Source organism: Seriola aureovittata, chromosome 11, assembly GCF_021018895.1.
Source record: "Seriola aureovittata isolate HTS-2021-v1 ecotype China chromosome 11, ASM2101889v1, whole genome shotgun sequence".
Lineage (NCBI taxonomy): Eukaryota > Metazoa > Chordata > Actinopteri > Carangiformes > Carangidae > Seriola > Seriola aureovittata.
The window spans coordinates 16,574,014-16,587,130 of NC_079374.1; the positions used below are offsets into that span (position 1 = coordinate 16,574,014).

General features: G+C 39.6%; 1 protein-coding gene across 1 annotated transcript in view; it reads left to right on the forward strand.

The window, feature by feature from the left end:
• Positions 1 to 10,347, forward strand: part of tmem198a (transmembrane protein 198a) — a 35,976-nt gene extending 25,629 nt beyond the window's left edge. The window contains exons 5-7 of the mRNA XM_056390156.1: positions 463 to 586; positions 5,206 to 5,504; positions 6,872 to 10,347. Coding sequence (XP_056246131.1) covers positions 463 to 586; positions 5,206 to 5,504; positions 6,872 to 7,024 — 576 coding nt within the window. The 3' untranslated portion in view covers positions 7,025 to 10,347. The remainder of the gene's footprint in view (positions 1 to 462; positions 587 to 5,205; positions 5,505 to 6,871) is intronic.
• The last annotated feature ends 2,770 nt before the right edge of the window (positions 10,348 to 13,117 follow it).

A 13,117-nucleotide genomic window follows, 5' to 3' on the forward strand; every position in this document is an offset into this window, starting at 1 on the left:
TATGAACCTAATATACATAAAATTATGGATAAAAACAATGAAAAGAAGAGAAAGTTAATTAATTAGTGAAATTATTACAAGAATGCCAAGCATAACAATTAATTATGTTCAGAGTTTAAAAATCTGGGGAATAGCAACATCAACAGCATTAATAAGTGCTGCTTCATGCATACAGCATAGTTTGAAACAGGGCATAAGGCAACATACACAACTACATATGTCATTTAAAAGATCAAAGAACAGCAGACAGCTCAGGGGTAGAATGAAACAACCACAATGAAGAACAAACAGAATGATATTAGTCATACAATACAAGCTTAAACATGTCTACAGGGTGACAGGAAATGACAAAACTGTTTAAATTTAGTTTGTAAATGTTCATTGAATTTATAGTTTTTCTTAGTTTTAGATTTTCAGGATTGAATGATTTATCTAAAATTGCAAATTCTGTCATCTTTGCAGGTGGCGCCAAAGAAGCCAGTGTGCTGGTTTACTTGGGTCATCTTGGGGGTGTGGCCTGTCCTGGCCTTGCTTGGAGTACTAATCCAATGGAAAGTCACTGCAGAGGGATTTTCTCACACAGAGGGTGAGTGATGCTGCCGTACACACACACACACACACACACACGCACACACACACAACCAGACTCACTTTACTTGGCTCAAAAGCTAAGTTAGGATACACATATCAATGTGGTAGGAGCACCATACTTTAGAACATTATTTCAGAACCTTTTTTGCTCGTGACCCTAAAAAAAGAGCCATGTCAGTTTGCGACCCTTATCACCACTTGCACAGGTTTACTGGTTGTAATATGTTCAACCACACCATGATTTTTTTTTATTTTTTTTATTATTTAGGTCTGTTTTTGAGAATCGAAGTTGTAGAATCATCCAGTAGTTTACAAGAATAAGGCAAAGATTTGTCTGTTCAAGTCACTAAGTCAGGATAAGACATTTTTAAAGGTAGAAATTTTCAGTTGTTTTTATGGTATACTAAACTAAAACATAATTTTTTTTACCAAACCCCCCCCCCCCCAAAAACAAAAAACAACAAAAAAAACCAAACAAATGAACAACACATGGCTACAACCAGAAAAGAACATGTTATGAGAATAGTTCCCCTTACAGTGCACTACACAGCAACACAGTAGCATTTATATGCACTGGAAACAAGGTTGAAGACTCAGATCTAGACCCTTGCTGGCAAAACAGGTTGAATGAAGGAACCTTACTATGTCTTGTCAAAAACAGGCTTATTCAGCAGTCTGAAGTCAGTACAAACAAGCAGACAAATCTAACAGGGTGCAGAGGCAGTAAGAGTCAGGCAGCATGTTGCAGACACAGGCAGATTTACAGAAACAGCAGCAGGATACAGGCAGTAAATACAGGTTCAGATATAGATGCAGGCAAGAGGAGTTGGACAGGACTGGCATATGACAACAGTGACAGCTCGGCAGGAAACGACAACTTAAGGGGTTACCGGGAGCCAATGAGAGGATGAGGGAGTGCAGTTGGGTGTGGAGGTCAGGTGTGAAGCAGGAATGACAAGTTTTAAAGAAATTCCATTCAAAATCCAGGGGCCTCGGGAAAGTGACAATCATGTCTGAGGCTAACAGAAGGAAGAGCGAGAGACAGAAGACGTCCACACGACATTTCAGAACAGCAGCCGAGACTTTGATCTCTTCCTTGGTGCTGAATTTTAATCAAAAACATCATAAAAGCTAATGAATTTCTGAAAATGTGCAGATACACATCTCATGAATAAAGAGTAAACCTAATTTACCTAAATGTAACTTCACTCTGTAAGTCTACTGCTGAATAAAGCTACAGTCTGCAACCAGCCTGGAACTTTTTGAATCCATGAAGGATTTGCTCAGAAACGACTGATTCAAGAAAAGCCGTTCTCACCTCACCGTGTCCATTCTAGCTTGGCGGTAATGTAGGCCATAGCCACAAGCTTCTGAAAAGAGGAACACTGGTGCAGACTTCTTGAAGAGGTGTTGACCATAACCCAAACTGTGGCTATGATTTTTTCAGTATTTACCACCAATGACAGTGCTGCTGCTATTCTCATGCAGGAGAAACTGAGATGTTTAATTAAGGATGACTAATTCAGCTTAATGTAACAAATGTGGCACTTTAACACCACATTATAATATCTAATTGTGAATTTGATTTAAAGTTTAATCTTGAATACTGCGTCGAGTCCACAGAATGTTGATGAGACTTGTTTCAGTATTGATCGCAGTACAAGGCCACTACAAGCTGATCTGACAGATCCATCCTGCATTAATGAAATGGACAGTGTCATTGCTTTAGAAATCATAACCATTATGAGGCCAGGGAAGAGTGTGTGTGTGTGACTGTGTGTGAGAGTATGTGCGAGGGAGAGTTTAAATACACCAACATTAGCGTTGTCAACAGAATGTGTTATTGACAGAAACAGCGTCTGTTCTGAAAACCACCACAGCACAGATGGCGAGATCGCACACAAACAATACAGACACAGTAATATACTGGGACACAGTCTCTCACTCACTCACTCATACACTAACTATAGTGTACATTTGTATACACCCCCCCCCCCCCCACACACACACACACACACACACACACGCAGACACACAGACACACACACACACAAGCTCTTACATTTAGGCTTTGCTGGCCTGTGATGTGCAGATTTATACAGCATCTTAGAAGAAGTCACACATGGCCTCAAATAATGGGATTAAACACCAGGCTGCCATGGCTTCCAGTCAGAGGGTGTGGGCAAAGATATAGAGGAAGCTTTTTAGTGCTATTTTGAAAAATGTACAATTCAGTGTGGGTGAAAGAGCACTAGAAAGAGATAGAGACTCCATGTCTCTAGTGTGGGTAGACTAAAAACTGTCCACAAGACATATTGCTACATAGCCAGCATTAGCATTAACAGCTGTTTACTTACCAGTCTAGACTTTGCGAGTTCAGCATCAAACTTCATTTCTTTCCTCGCCAAGAGCTGTCTCCAGCGGTGGAAAGCAACGCCAATGTTGTCTCTATCACGTCTTACTTCAACTGAAGTTAGCACGCTAACCACTGAAGACTTGGCTGCACAGTGGGCATATTATAACCTCGCTTGTCTTGTAAATGCAATGATGACCGAAACTCTGGTCAAGCAACAATCACAACCACCCACTCCACAAACCACATTTGGTGACAGAAAAGACCTAAAAATAGAAATCCAATACTAATAAACCTTAGTACAAGTACAAAACAACCATTATACCTTATCTACATGGTTAAACTAGATCGTTGTGTACTGATCTCTTTCCAGCCATGCCCCCCAATGTAAATCCCTCATTACACCTGTTATCTCATAATGAATGAACACTTTATCAGAAATTAATAGCGAGCGTGTTTACAGCAATATGGCAAGTAAAGACCCCCACACAGAAGAATAAAAAGAAAGAAAAGGTCAATAATAATATTTAAGTAATAAAGAATGATAATGAAAAAATAACAAGAAGAAACAAATGAGAGCAAAACATTGTTGTTGCATTTCTGTATGTACTGCATGTGTTTTGTGCACATTGCATGCTTGTTGCCGTAGATACGGCCTGTGGCTTGTGACTGGGAATATAAGAAGAAATGAGGGATGCTGGTCAGTGATAAGAGGAAAGTCATTATTTGTATTACTTATAAACCCCTTTAAATGAACCTGTACAGTATGTCAAGTGAACTCCAGTCAGGTTGTTTGTAGTCTTTAACTGCTGAAAGCACCTTTTTTATGTGGACAAACGCTGTATTGACAAAGAAAGTAGGATGGGGAATGATGTGGAGGAGTAAAGAGGGAGCAGGTGTACTGGGGGAAGGGCAGGGAGAGGGGCAGGGAGAGGGTGACAAACTGGGGCACGATGGGTAAGCAGAGCACCCAAGTAGAGCAGTGAGGAAAATCATCTGTCTGTCAGCTCAATGAAGAGCATGCAGGGTACAGGGCAAATGAATTAGCTCACACACATTTTGCTTTTCTCTCTCTCTCTCTCTCTCTCTCTCTGGCAATGTAAAACACACATAGAAACATATTTGTACTTGTGAGGACCCACATTCATATTCCCTAGCCCCTAACCCTAACCCCAGCCTTAACCCTAACTTGAATCTAAACTCTCAGACAGCCTTTTACAGAAGTGGAGACTCACCAAAATGTCCTCACTCCCAAGGTCGAACACTCAAATTTGTCCTCACAAAGACAGGTGATCTAGAGCACACACAGAGACACACACACACACACACACGCACCCCCCCCCCCCCCCCCCCCCCCCACACACACACACACACACAGTAGCATGTGGCCAGAGGGGCCTGAGGTGGGGTGAGCTGAGGGAAAGAAAAGGGGGGGTGTCATTAAGCAGTTTCCCTGGCAGATGGTGCCTCGTTAGCTGTCCACCCGCACAATGAAAACAACAATAGACCTCATAACACTTCTACACCAGCCCAACCCACCCACCCACCCACACACACACACACACACACACACACACACACACACACACACACACACAAACACAGTGACCGTGATACATAAAGTACATTTTGTCTTCATGAAGTTCAGCAGGGTCCTTGCATTTGTGGCAACATTTTGACTTCACAAAATGAACAGGAAACACTTCCGTGACACAACACTACACACTGTACAGTATATTAAACCAATGAATCAAAATACCTACAAGCACACATACCCAAAAATAATAATATGGGTAATCAATGGAGAGTGAGACAGGATGGATTTTGGCCATCCAAAAGTAATACAAACACTCTCACCCACACACAATATGTCAAGAGACTGAGCAGCTCAGTATGGGTACATGCAGTGAAGAAAATTATCCATCTACCAACTGACTGAATAGAAGGCAATGAGGAAATGGACATAGTGGTTTTTTTTCTTTTTGTAGTCTGCATTGCACCCCCTAGGGATAGTTCATCATTAATTAAAAAATACACAAAATGAATCTCATCGGATTGGACATATCTCTTGTTTTTTTTGTCAGTCTCAGTGATTTTAAAAGTATTCTTTCCTCTTGACTTAATCACTTGATTACTTTTGTTTCTAGAGTAAAGCTTTCTTCATCATCCTCTCTCCCCTCATGAATATCTTTCATTCACTTTCTCTCCTTCTTTCCACACATTTAGCACATTTATCACACCTCTGTTCTCTCCATCTCCAGTGGTTTTGAGTCGACAGCAACGGAGGGTCCAGCTCATGCGTATCCGACAGCGGGAAGAGAGGCTAAAGAAGGAGAGGGAGAACAAGAAGAAGAAAAGGCGACAGACCCAGAAGACCAGCCACAAGCAGAAGGCCCACACCCATCACCACCACCAGCAGTATCACCACCCAGCAGCATCCCACCCGCATCATCAAGCCCAGAGCTCTCAGCCTCCTAAAGTCCCTCCTCCACAGACTGAACCCGGCTACCACCGCAAGGCCAACCCCAAAAGGCGCTTTGATGGAGATGTGCTATCACCAGTAAGATGCAGTGGTCCCCTTAATCTTGACATTTAAAAAATATTAAAGATAATATCAAAAATATTTCAAGAAATAATGAAAAGAAGCTTGTAAATTTGTAAGATATTCAGTGTTTTTATCTGTTTATATTTTGTTCAATGTAACCTTCAATGGAAATTTGCTTTTTGGCATTCTTTGCCAAGAGTTAGATGAAAAGAATGTTACCACTTTCATGTCAGTGTGTTCAAAATGATGCTGCAACCAGCAGCAAGTTAGCTTAGCTTAGCATGAGGACTGGAAACAGCTAGCTGGCTCTTATATGGCATGGGAGGAAAACTTGTGTTTTTAGGTCTTTGTGGCTATAAAAACCCTTTGCACATTGTACAGATAAATAGCATGATACAGAGCAAACAACGAGACAGAAAACTGTGGCTACAGTTGCTGCTGCAAGGCTAACATACAGAGAGGGCAAGGTGGTTACCCGTAGGCAGCACACAAGCTGCAGATAGCAATACTAACAACTCCTCCTGCTACTATAGCTAACATCACACCAACAGCATATCTCGACAACTAAGAGGTAAGCAAAATGTCTGTGGGCAACTGAATGATACTGAACACACAAATGTGACAACAGTACCTGCTTGCTAACTAACCATTTGCTGGCTATCAGAAAGACAAACAAGACAAAACTGACCTGCCAAAGATATCGTTACCCACCTATCAAGCAGAAACAAAGCACACTCAGTATCCATCTTCATGCCTTTCAACTCTCAGAGGTCTCTCCACCATAGTTGGACTGGCTACCTCGACAAATCCCAGTTTAAATGTTTTTATCGGTCAATCTCTGGCCCAGCCATCTATGCGTGCCTGTCATTTGGTGTGCAGGTCAGTAGTGGTGGATAAGCCCAGGTGTGAATTTCTTTCCTGGTCCCACCATGTCCTCCATGTCCAATTAATCAGTGTTAACACAGCTCTCCACCCTTGCCTGATCATAGCACTTCTTTTTCTATTTTTTTTTTTTTTTACCTTCTCTTTGGGTCTTCCTCAGCCTTTTCTACGTCTTGACAGTGCAATTATGTTGTGGAGTACATTCCATCATTACACTGCCACCGGTAGAAATTTCCTCCATGCGCTTGCCTTTACCTCTGGTCTGCAATCTCCCAATCCATCCCATTTAAAAGTCCACACGGTCCGGCAGCGACAGAAGGGTAAACTGCTTTTCAGCACATAAACAGAATGGACAGCTAGCGGACCATGAAGATATATTAACTGATTTGATAAGAAGTGAATTTGATTACAAACACAACTGTTGTTTGTGCACTTTACTGTTATTACACCTGCACTCTAAAGATTCCTGAATCAACCCTGTATTGTCTGTCTGTCAACAGAGCTACATCAGGAGTTTCAGGGACAGACAGACTGACAGACGGGCATACTCCCACAGTCGAATGATGAGCCGATCCAGGATGGCCGAGCTCGACTACGATTGTGGCTCTCAAGTGCCCCTCACAGCCCCCAGCGGACACCCAGTTCGCATATGAGGCAGCGAAATGCACAAATCCACACACACACATACACACACACAATTGCACAATCACATTAGGCTACTTCAAAACTCTTTGTCACAGTTAGGGATAGAAAACCTAACCTTATGGTGCCATCCTAATCAACTTCCTATCCCAACAGGAACTCAATATGCCCCAAAGGTGGTATGACTGAGTTTCACACTGGTTTTCTCCACTCAGACCGGGTAAAGGTTATATTTATTAGTTCAGTTTGGTCCTGTTTTGCTCTATTTGAATGTCAAAACAAAATAGCCAAAAAGGAGCCAACACTAATTGTAGCTGAAGGTAATGTGGTCAAATCTCAGACATCATGTGTCACACACACTGTATCTGGCTCTTCTCTCAATGTACTTATGTGGAGGACATTGGAAAAAACTGGACCTGTCTTGTTGGGCACTTATTGAACTGTCTCTGTTGAACATTTGATTTAAAGACTTGGTTGCTTCAAGCACTAGGAAGTAATATCTAGTGGTATTGCGGGGGGGTATGGGGGTGGGTCAAAACACAAATTTCTCCTCAAGAGGCTGCGCCATTTAAGATAAAAATGCATCACATGGTATTTGTGTTGTCAAGATACGAAATGATTTGCTTTAAGGATTCCATTAAGAGCACTCAGAGGAAAATGACAGAAAATAGCATAAAAAGTACAGTTAACACTACAACAGAAAGGCAGCTCTTCTCTATTGAAAGGTCAGTGTCTAAATGAAGGTGTTCATGAAATCAGCCTGTTGTCTTCACTGACAGCCTTTGAATCCAAATAATGGCAGCTGCTTCAAAATGCAGCAGTGGGGCTGGTTTTAGGTGTGCATTGCATTAAGCAGCTCACACCGAAGACAATTTTTATGTCATTTCTCCCATGAACACTCGACGTGTCATTTCCAATGCTGTTGCCATTTTCCAAGGGGAATGTGCTACAATCTCATTGCTTTCCTTGTGCCCTCAATCTCCAACTGTTTAAACTACGGACCTGAGCAGGAAACACATCCATGCTTCCCCTCTTCTTCCCTCTTTGCGGTGAATTCAAAGCTACTGTATGTAATTCTGTTTATTGACATGTTTCTAAGTGCTCTCATGTTCCCTTTCCACCTCCTATCCCAACAACAATCTACCTTTACAGAATTTGTCAGCCGTTCAAACACGCTGTTAAGGCACAAAGACATTTCACTGCTGTCTGATAACTGGTCGTCCAGAAATTTGACTGTTGACATTGAAATCTGTTTGGAGGGGACAATACATGACAGTAAAAATTTTAAATATAGTGTGTTTGTGTGTGTGAGTGGACACATGAGCCCTGTGGCAAGTGATGGCTTGTACCAAACATCGGGCAGGGAGAGGGGGAATCATTGTAATGTATGTAGAACGTGCTCTATTGTTTTGATTCTTTTTCACCAATGCTGGTCTGTTTAAATTTGACCCTTTTAGATTGGATGAAGAGTTAGATGATGAAAAGAAGGAGATTTTTTAAAATGAAGATAATCTCCTGTGAAAAGATGAAAGCATTTGTAAATGGCGCCCTCTAATGTTTACTACTGGACCTTTTTTTTCTAGACTTATGTGTGAATATGTTTGTGTGTACATGCATTTGCGTGTGATTCGCTTTTAAAATCAAATGTGCTAACATTGCTATTGTTGTACTGAACATCCAGAGAGTTGAGGGAGATAGATGTGTAAAGGAAGTACTTTCATTGCAGCTGAACTATTTTTGTTTTATTTGAACCTCTTTGGAACTGAGATATTGTTGTTCCCCATAATAAACAATGTCACTGTTCCAACTGAGATGAAATGCTATTGTAAAAATACACAAATAAATACCCCAAAATACAAAAATGAATTCTCAACGCATAAATGTTTGTTTGTTTTTTAATTCTAATTGGGAAGAAATCATGGCCTTTTGGATTATATGTATTATCTATTTTTTTATTTTATTTCTGAGGTTTATATCAACAAAACAATCCTACTATACTTAAATACTAAAGTGCCGCTAAATACTGAGGTGGTGCATGGATTTAGCAGGCTTTGCAGTTCTTTGTGTGATGGACTTGGGAATGGAGGACTAGTAATTTACACCTTAACCCATTACTGCATGAGAATCCTTGTGTAACTGTTTCCAATGTGTCAGTGTTTCAGTGTGTCACTGTTGTCATGTAAAAAACCCCTCAGATTTCCAGTTTAGTTTGTTGGTCCCAGGGTGCACAAAACACTTTCAACGTCGACTGAATGAAGTAAAAACTGTGGAAGGATGATGGCCTGAAGTGTAATGTACTTCAATATGAACAATATGCAGAAGTGAGTGTTGTAATCTGATTGTTTTCAGTGACCACAGTGCATTTTTTTAGTAACCATTGAAAACACCTTTGAAAGCTATTCAGTCCCATTAAATATGTCTAAGTCTTCTCTTCTCTTCTCTTCTCTTCTCTTCTCTTCTCTTCTCTTCTCTTCTCTTCTCTTCTCTTCTCTTCTCTTATTTTTTTCCATTTTAAAGGGCTTTGGAAAGGCATTTGAATAATTTCCCTCCTCTTGACATATACTATGCTAAGTCACCTTCTGTTTTGTTGTATCAGTGTTACTCCAATAATGTTTTTACGGTAGTGGCTCTTCAAGTGTTATTTTGGGTTTTGCTTACATTTCAGTCCTGTTTTGTTCTTCTTTTGTGGTTTAATTGTAGTGCAGTTGTGACATTATCACTGTCCTTACTTGGAAACAAAAGGTTAATTCTAAGCATTGGCTCTTCTCTTGCTTGTTATTAAGGGACAAAACAAATAATTCTTTTATTCCTCTTCTTTAAATTTGCTTTTTTCATTTCTATTATTTTCTGTGATTGCTTATCAATGCTGAATATATTTTGGGGGAACACTTTTATTGTAGATATTGGAACTGTAAATAGTTTTTCAATGTACAAATGATTGGTCCCTTTTTCATGTTTATGCCATGATCGCTTATGTTATGTAATTTATCCAGTTGATTATTTTCTAACGGACTAGACTTGTTTTATATTGTGTTACTACTGTATGTCCAGTTGGTTTCATTTGGCTGGGTGGTGGATGCACTTGTATCATTGTCATCCTGGTGTTTCAACGTATGATGTTGAAAATCAACAATAACAAACTGAGCCTTGACTATGATTATCAGCAGTTATCAGTAATTCAATAATTGCGAGACAGCAATTAATTTTCCTACCACCCTGTTTAAATTTGTACAAATAACCTGGTCATCATTATTATTATTATTATTATTATTATTATTGAGCATGAATTTATATGGACCTAAAATATGATAAACATTGTGATTCTACAATCTAATGGTCTTGTTGTCTCTACTGTTCCTACAAATTTGCATACACAGACGTACATTCATGAGCACAAACAAACGCACTCTGCATTGCAGTCTCACTTCAAAGAACTAAATAATGTTTGCTAGTCTTCTTTATACTTAACTTACTATGAGATGCTACATAATGTTTATTCCAGTAGTTAGCCTGGATGTTAAATCAGCAGGTATTAGCTTATTGCAGATCTACAAGTATTGGTGTATGTGTGGGCTGATAAATTACAAGAAATTGCAGCACAGAAATGCCAAACAAGGGTTGAGCTATTTCAGAGTATGTCAGTACATTTACATGCACACTAATATTCCACTATCATTCCTAACTTGAAAAATTTCAGAAGTTGATGTGGGTCATTTAAACAGCACATTCTGTTTTGGATATTCTGAATGTGGCCTTTTTCCAAATTTAGCAGTTTCTCATTTAAACATGAGGGGTACATAGTGTGATGTAGGCCGACCTGAGTGGCCGTTTAGTAGGAGGCAGACACGGAGAATTTTGTCCAGGGATACCAAAGTGATTTATTTACAGTGCAGTCCATGTTCACACTTAACAAAAAACTCAAAATAATTAATCTAGGCCTAACTAATTAAAGTTAACTCATAGTAACTCAACTTAAACAAACATCATGTGTACACAGCTACACTGATGTGTCATTCCCCCCTCGACGACAAAAGCAACTGCTTTATATAGGCCCTTCCATCCAGACCTAATCTGGACCATACCATCGCTGCAGGTATACATTTTACTTTATTGACACAGGAATTAACTACAGTTATTCTACTATAACCACCTGATAAGGGGAAAACCCTTTCCTATAGTTTATCTACTAATAAACATGCCATATACATAAATAATTCAAAATCACAGTAAATAAACACAACCTAAATTACAATCACCCCTCCCCACATGAACTGACCTGGTGACATCACCAATGATGTCACTAAGGGTATAAATATGGGACATCATTGGCTGCTTCCTCCCTTTGTCTGCAACACATGGTAAGTATGGTGAGTAACAGAATGTTTGAATAATGAAAATAGAACTTAATCAATAAATAACTAAACTTAATACTTGTAGATGTTTTAATTAACCAAAAATGTTGTTAAATGAACTGTAACTAAACATAATACAAACTACAAACAAACCCGGGATAGAATGTGTCTGCAAATGAGAAGTTACTGAACATAAGGTTAAATGGTGAACAAGCATGAGTAAATCTGTAAACTATGATGTTATGATGGATCAAAGTAGGGACAAGTGGTGTAATTCTTACCCACTTTGTCACACATAGCCTCTTGCCTGTTTGCAGCCAGTTCTGTATATTATACACAGCAACAGTTTATAAGTTTATGCTAGAGATGCATGCTGAAAAAGAAAAGCCCAAATTTCTGGATGGAAGGAATAACACATCAATTATTAAACATTATGAAATACTTTGTTATCAACAGGTTTTTAGCTCACAAATATTGCAACACCTGCCTTTTCATGAAGGTGGTAGAAGTTAGAGTATGCATGGCCGCATGTAAACGGAAATAAGAGTGGAATCTTCATTTTCATTTGCCATGTAAGCAGCTTCGTAGGACTATTGTCTTTTTTTGTAATAAGGGTAACAAACAGAATAACAAGTTGATTTTTCACTTGTAATAAAGTGTTGCGGTCACAATTCTTAGAAAAAAACACAGCAAATGGACTGTTTATTCATGTTATATGTTCATGTAAAAAAAATACTATTGGTCTGTTTATCAGCTCTCCCTAACACTGATACCTCTGTCTCTGTATTACATTTTCCTTCCTCCCCTTCTTTCCTTGCTCTGCCGCTCAGCCACGATAAAGAACTACTGAGGAGTTCCAAACATGACACATGGTAAAACAAAGCATCTGGTTGGCTGGTTGAGCTCATCTTCATGCTGTTTGCAGTGATGTGGTCTGACTTATTAGTTTCAGGCTACATTGCACTGATATGAAACTACAGTGCAGCACTTATGTAACAACAAATGCTACAGCTCTGAGTCTGTCAAATATAATTGCAATCAGAGGTGCATTCATGAGAAGTGTTTTCTACAAACAGTTTTAAAAAAGAAAAAGAAAAAAAAAAAAAGCTTTAAGCGGCACAAAAAGCAAGCCAGAATGAATGCTGTCAACATGCACTTTGACCAGCTGACAGAGGAGGGGTCAGAGAGGTAAAATGGCTTCATTCGAAGGAAATGGAACAGAGGAACATGCTGCCCTTTTTTATTGACCTATAATGACTGGGAAGCTGTTGCCGCTGACAGCAGTGTGAGGAAACAGTGATGGAGACAGGAAGGACCAACATGGCTCCACTAATTACTGGAAAGGCAGAGAAATTACTTTCTTTCTTTCTTTCTTTCTTTCTTTCTTTCTTTCTTTCTTTCTTTCTTTCTTTCTTTCTTTCTTTCTTTCTTTCTTTCTTTCCTTCTGTCTCTCTTTCTTTCTGTGCGTCTTTCTTTGTTGTGCCTTATTATCTCTCATAAAATCTCCCTCTCGTTTCTTTTCCCGTGCCTCTGAATAACCTTTTCATTCAATTTGTCCCCTCTATTTTTCTCATTTTCTCTCTGTACCACCCTCCCGTTCTCGCTCTCTTTCTTGCATGCTCATTTATTTTCTGTGTCTTTCTTCTCACTTTCCTCCCCCCACCCTAGCTTTTTTCTTTCTTTCTTTCTTTCTTTTTTATCTCCACTGACATTTTCAGTCCAGTGACTTCATAAACAAACTGCACAGACTGT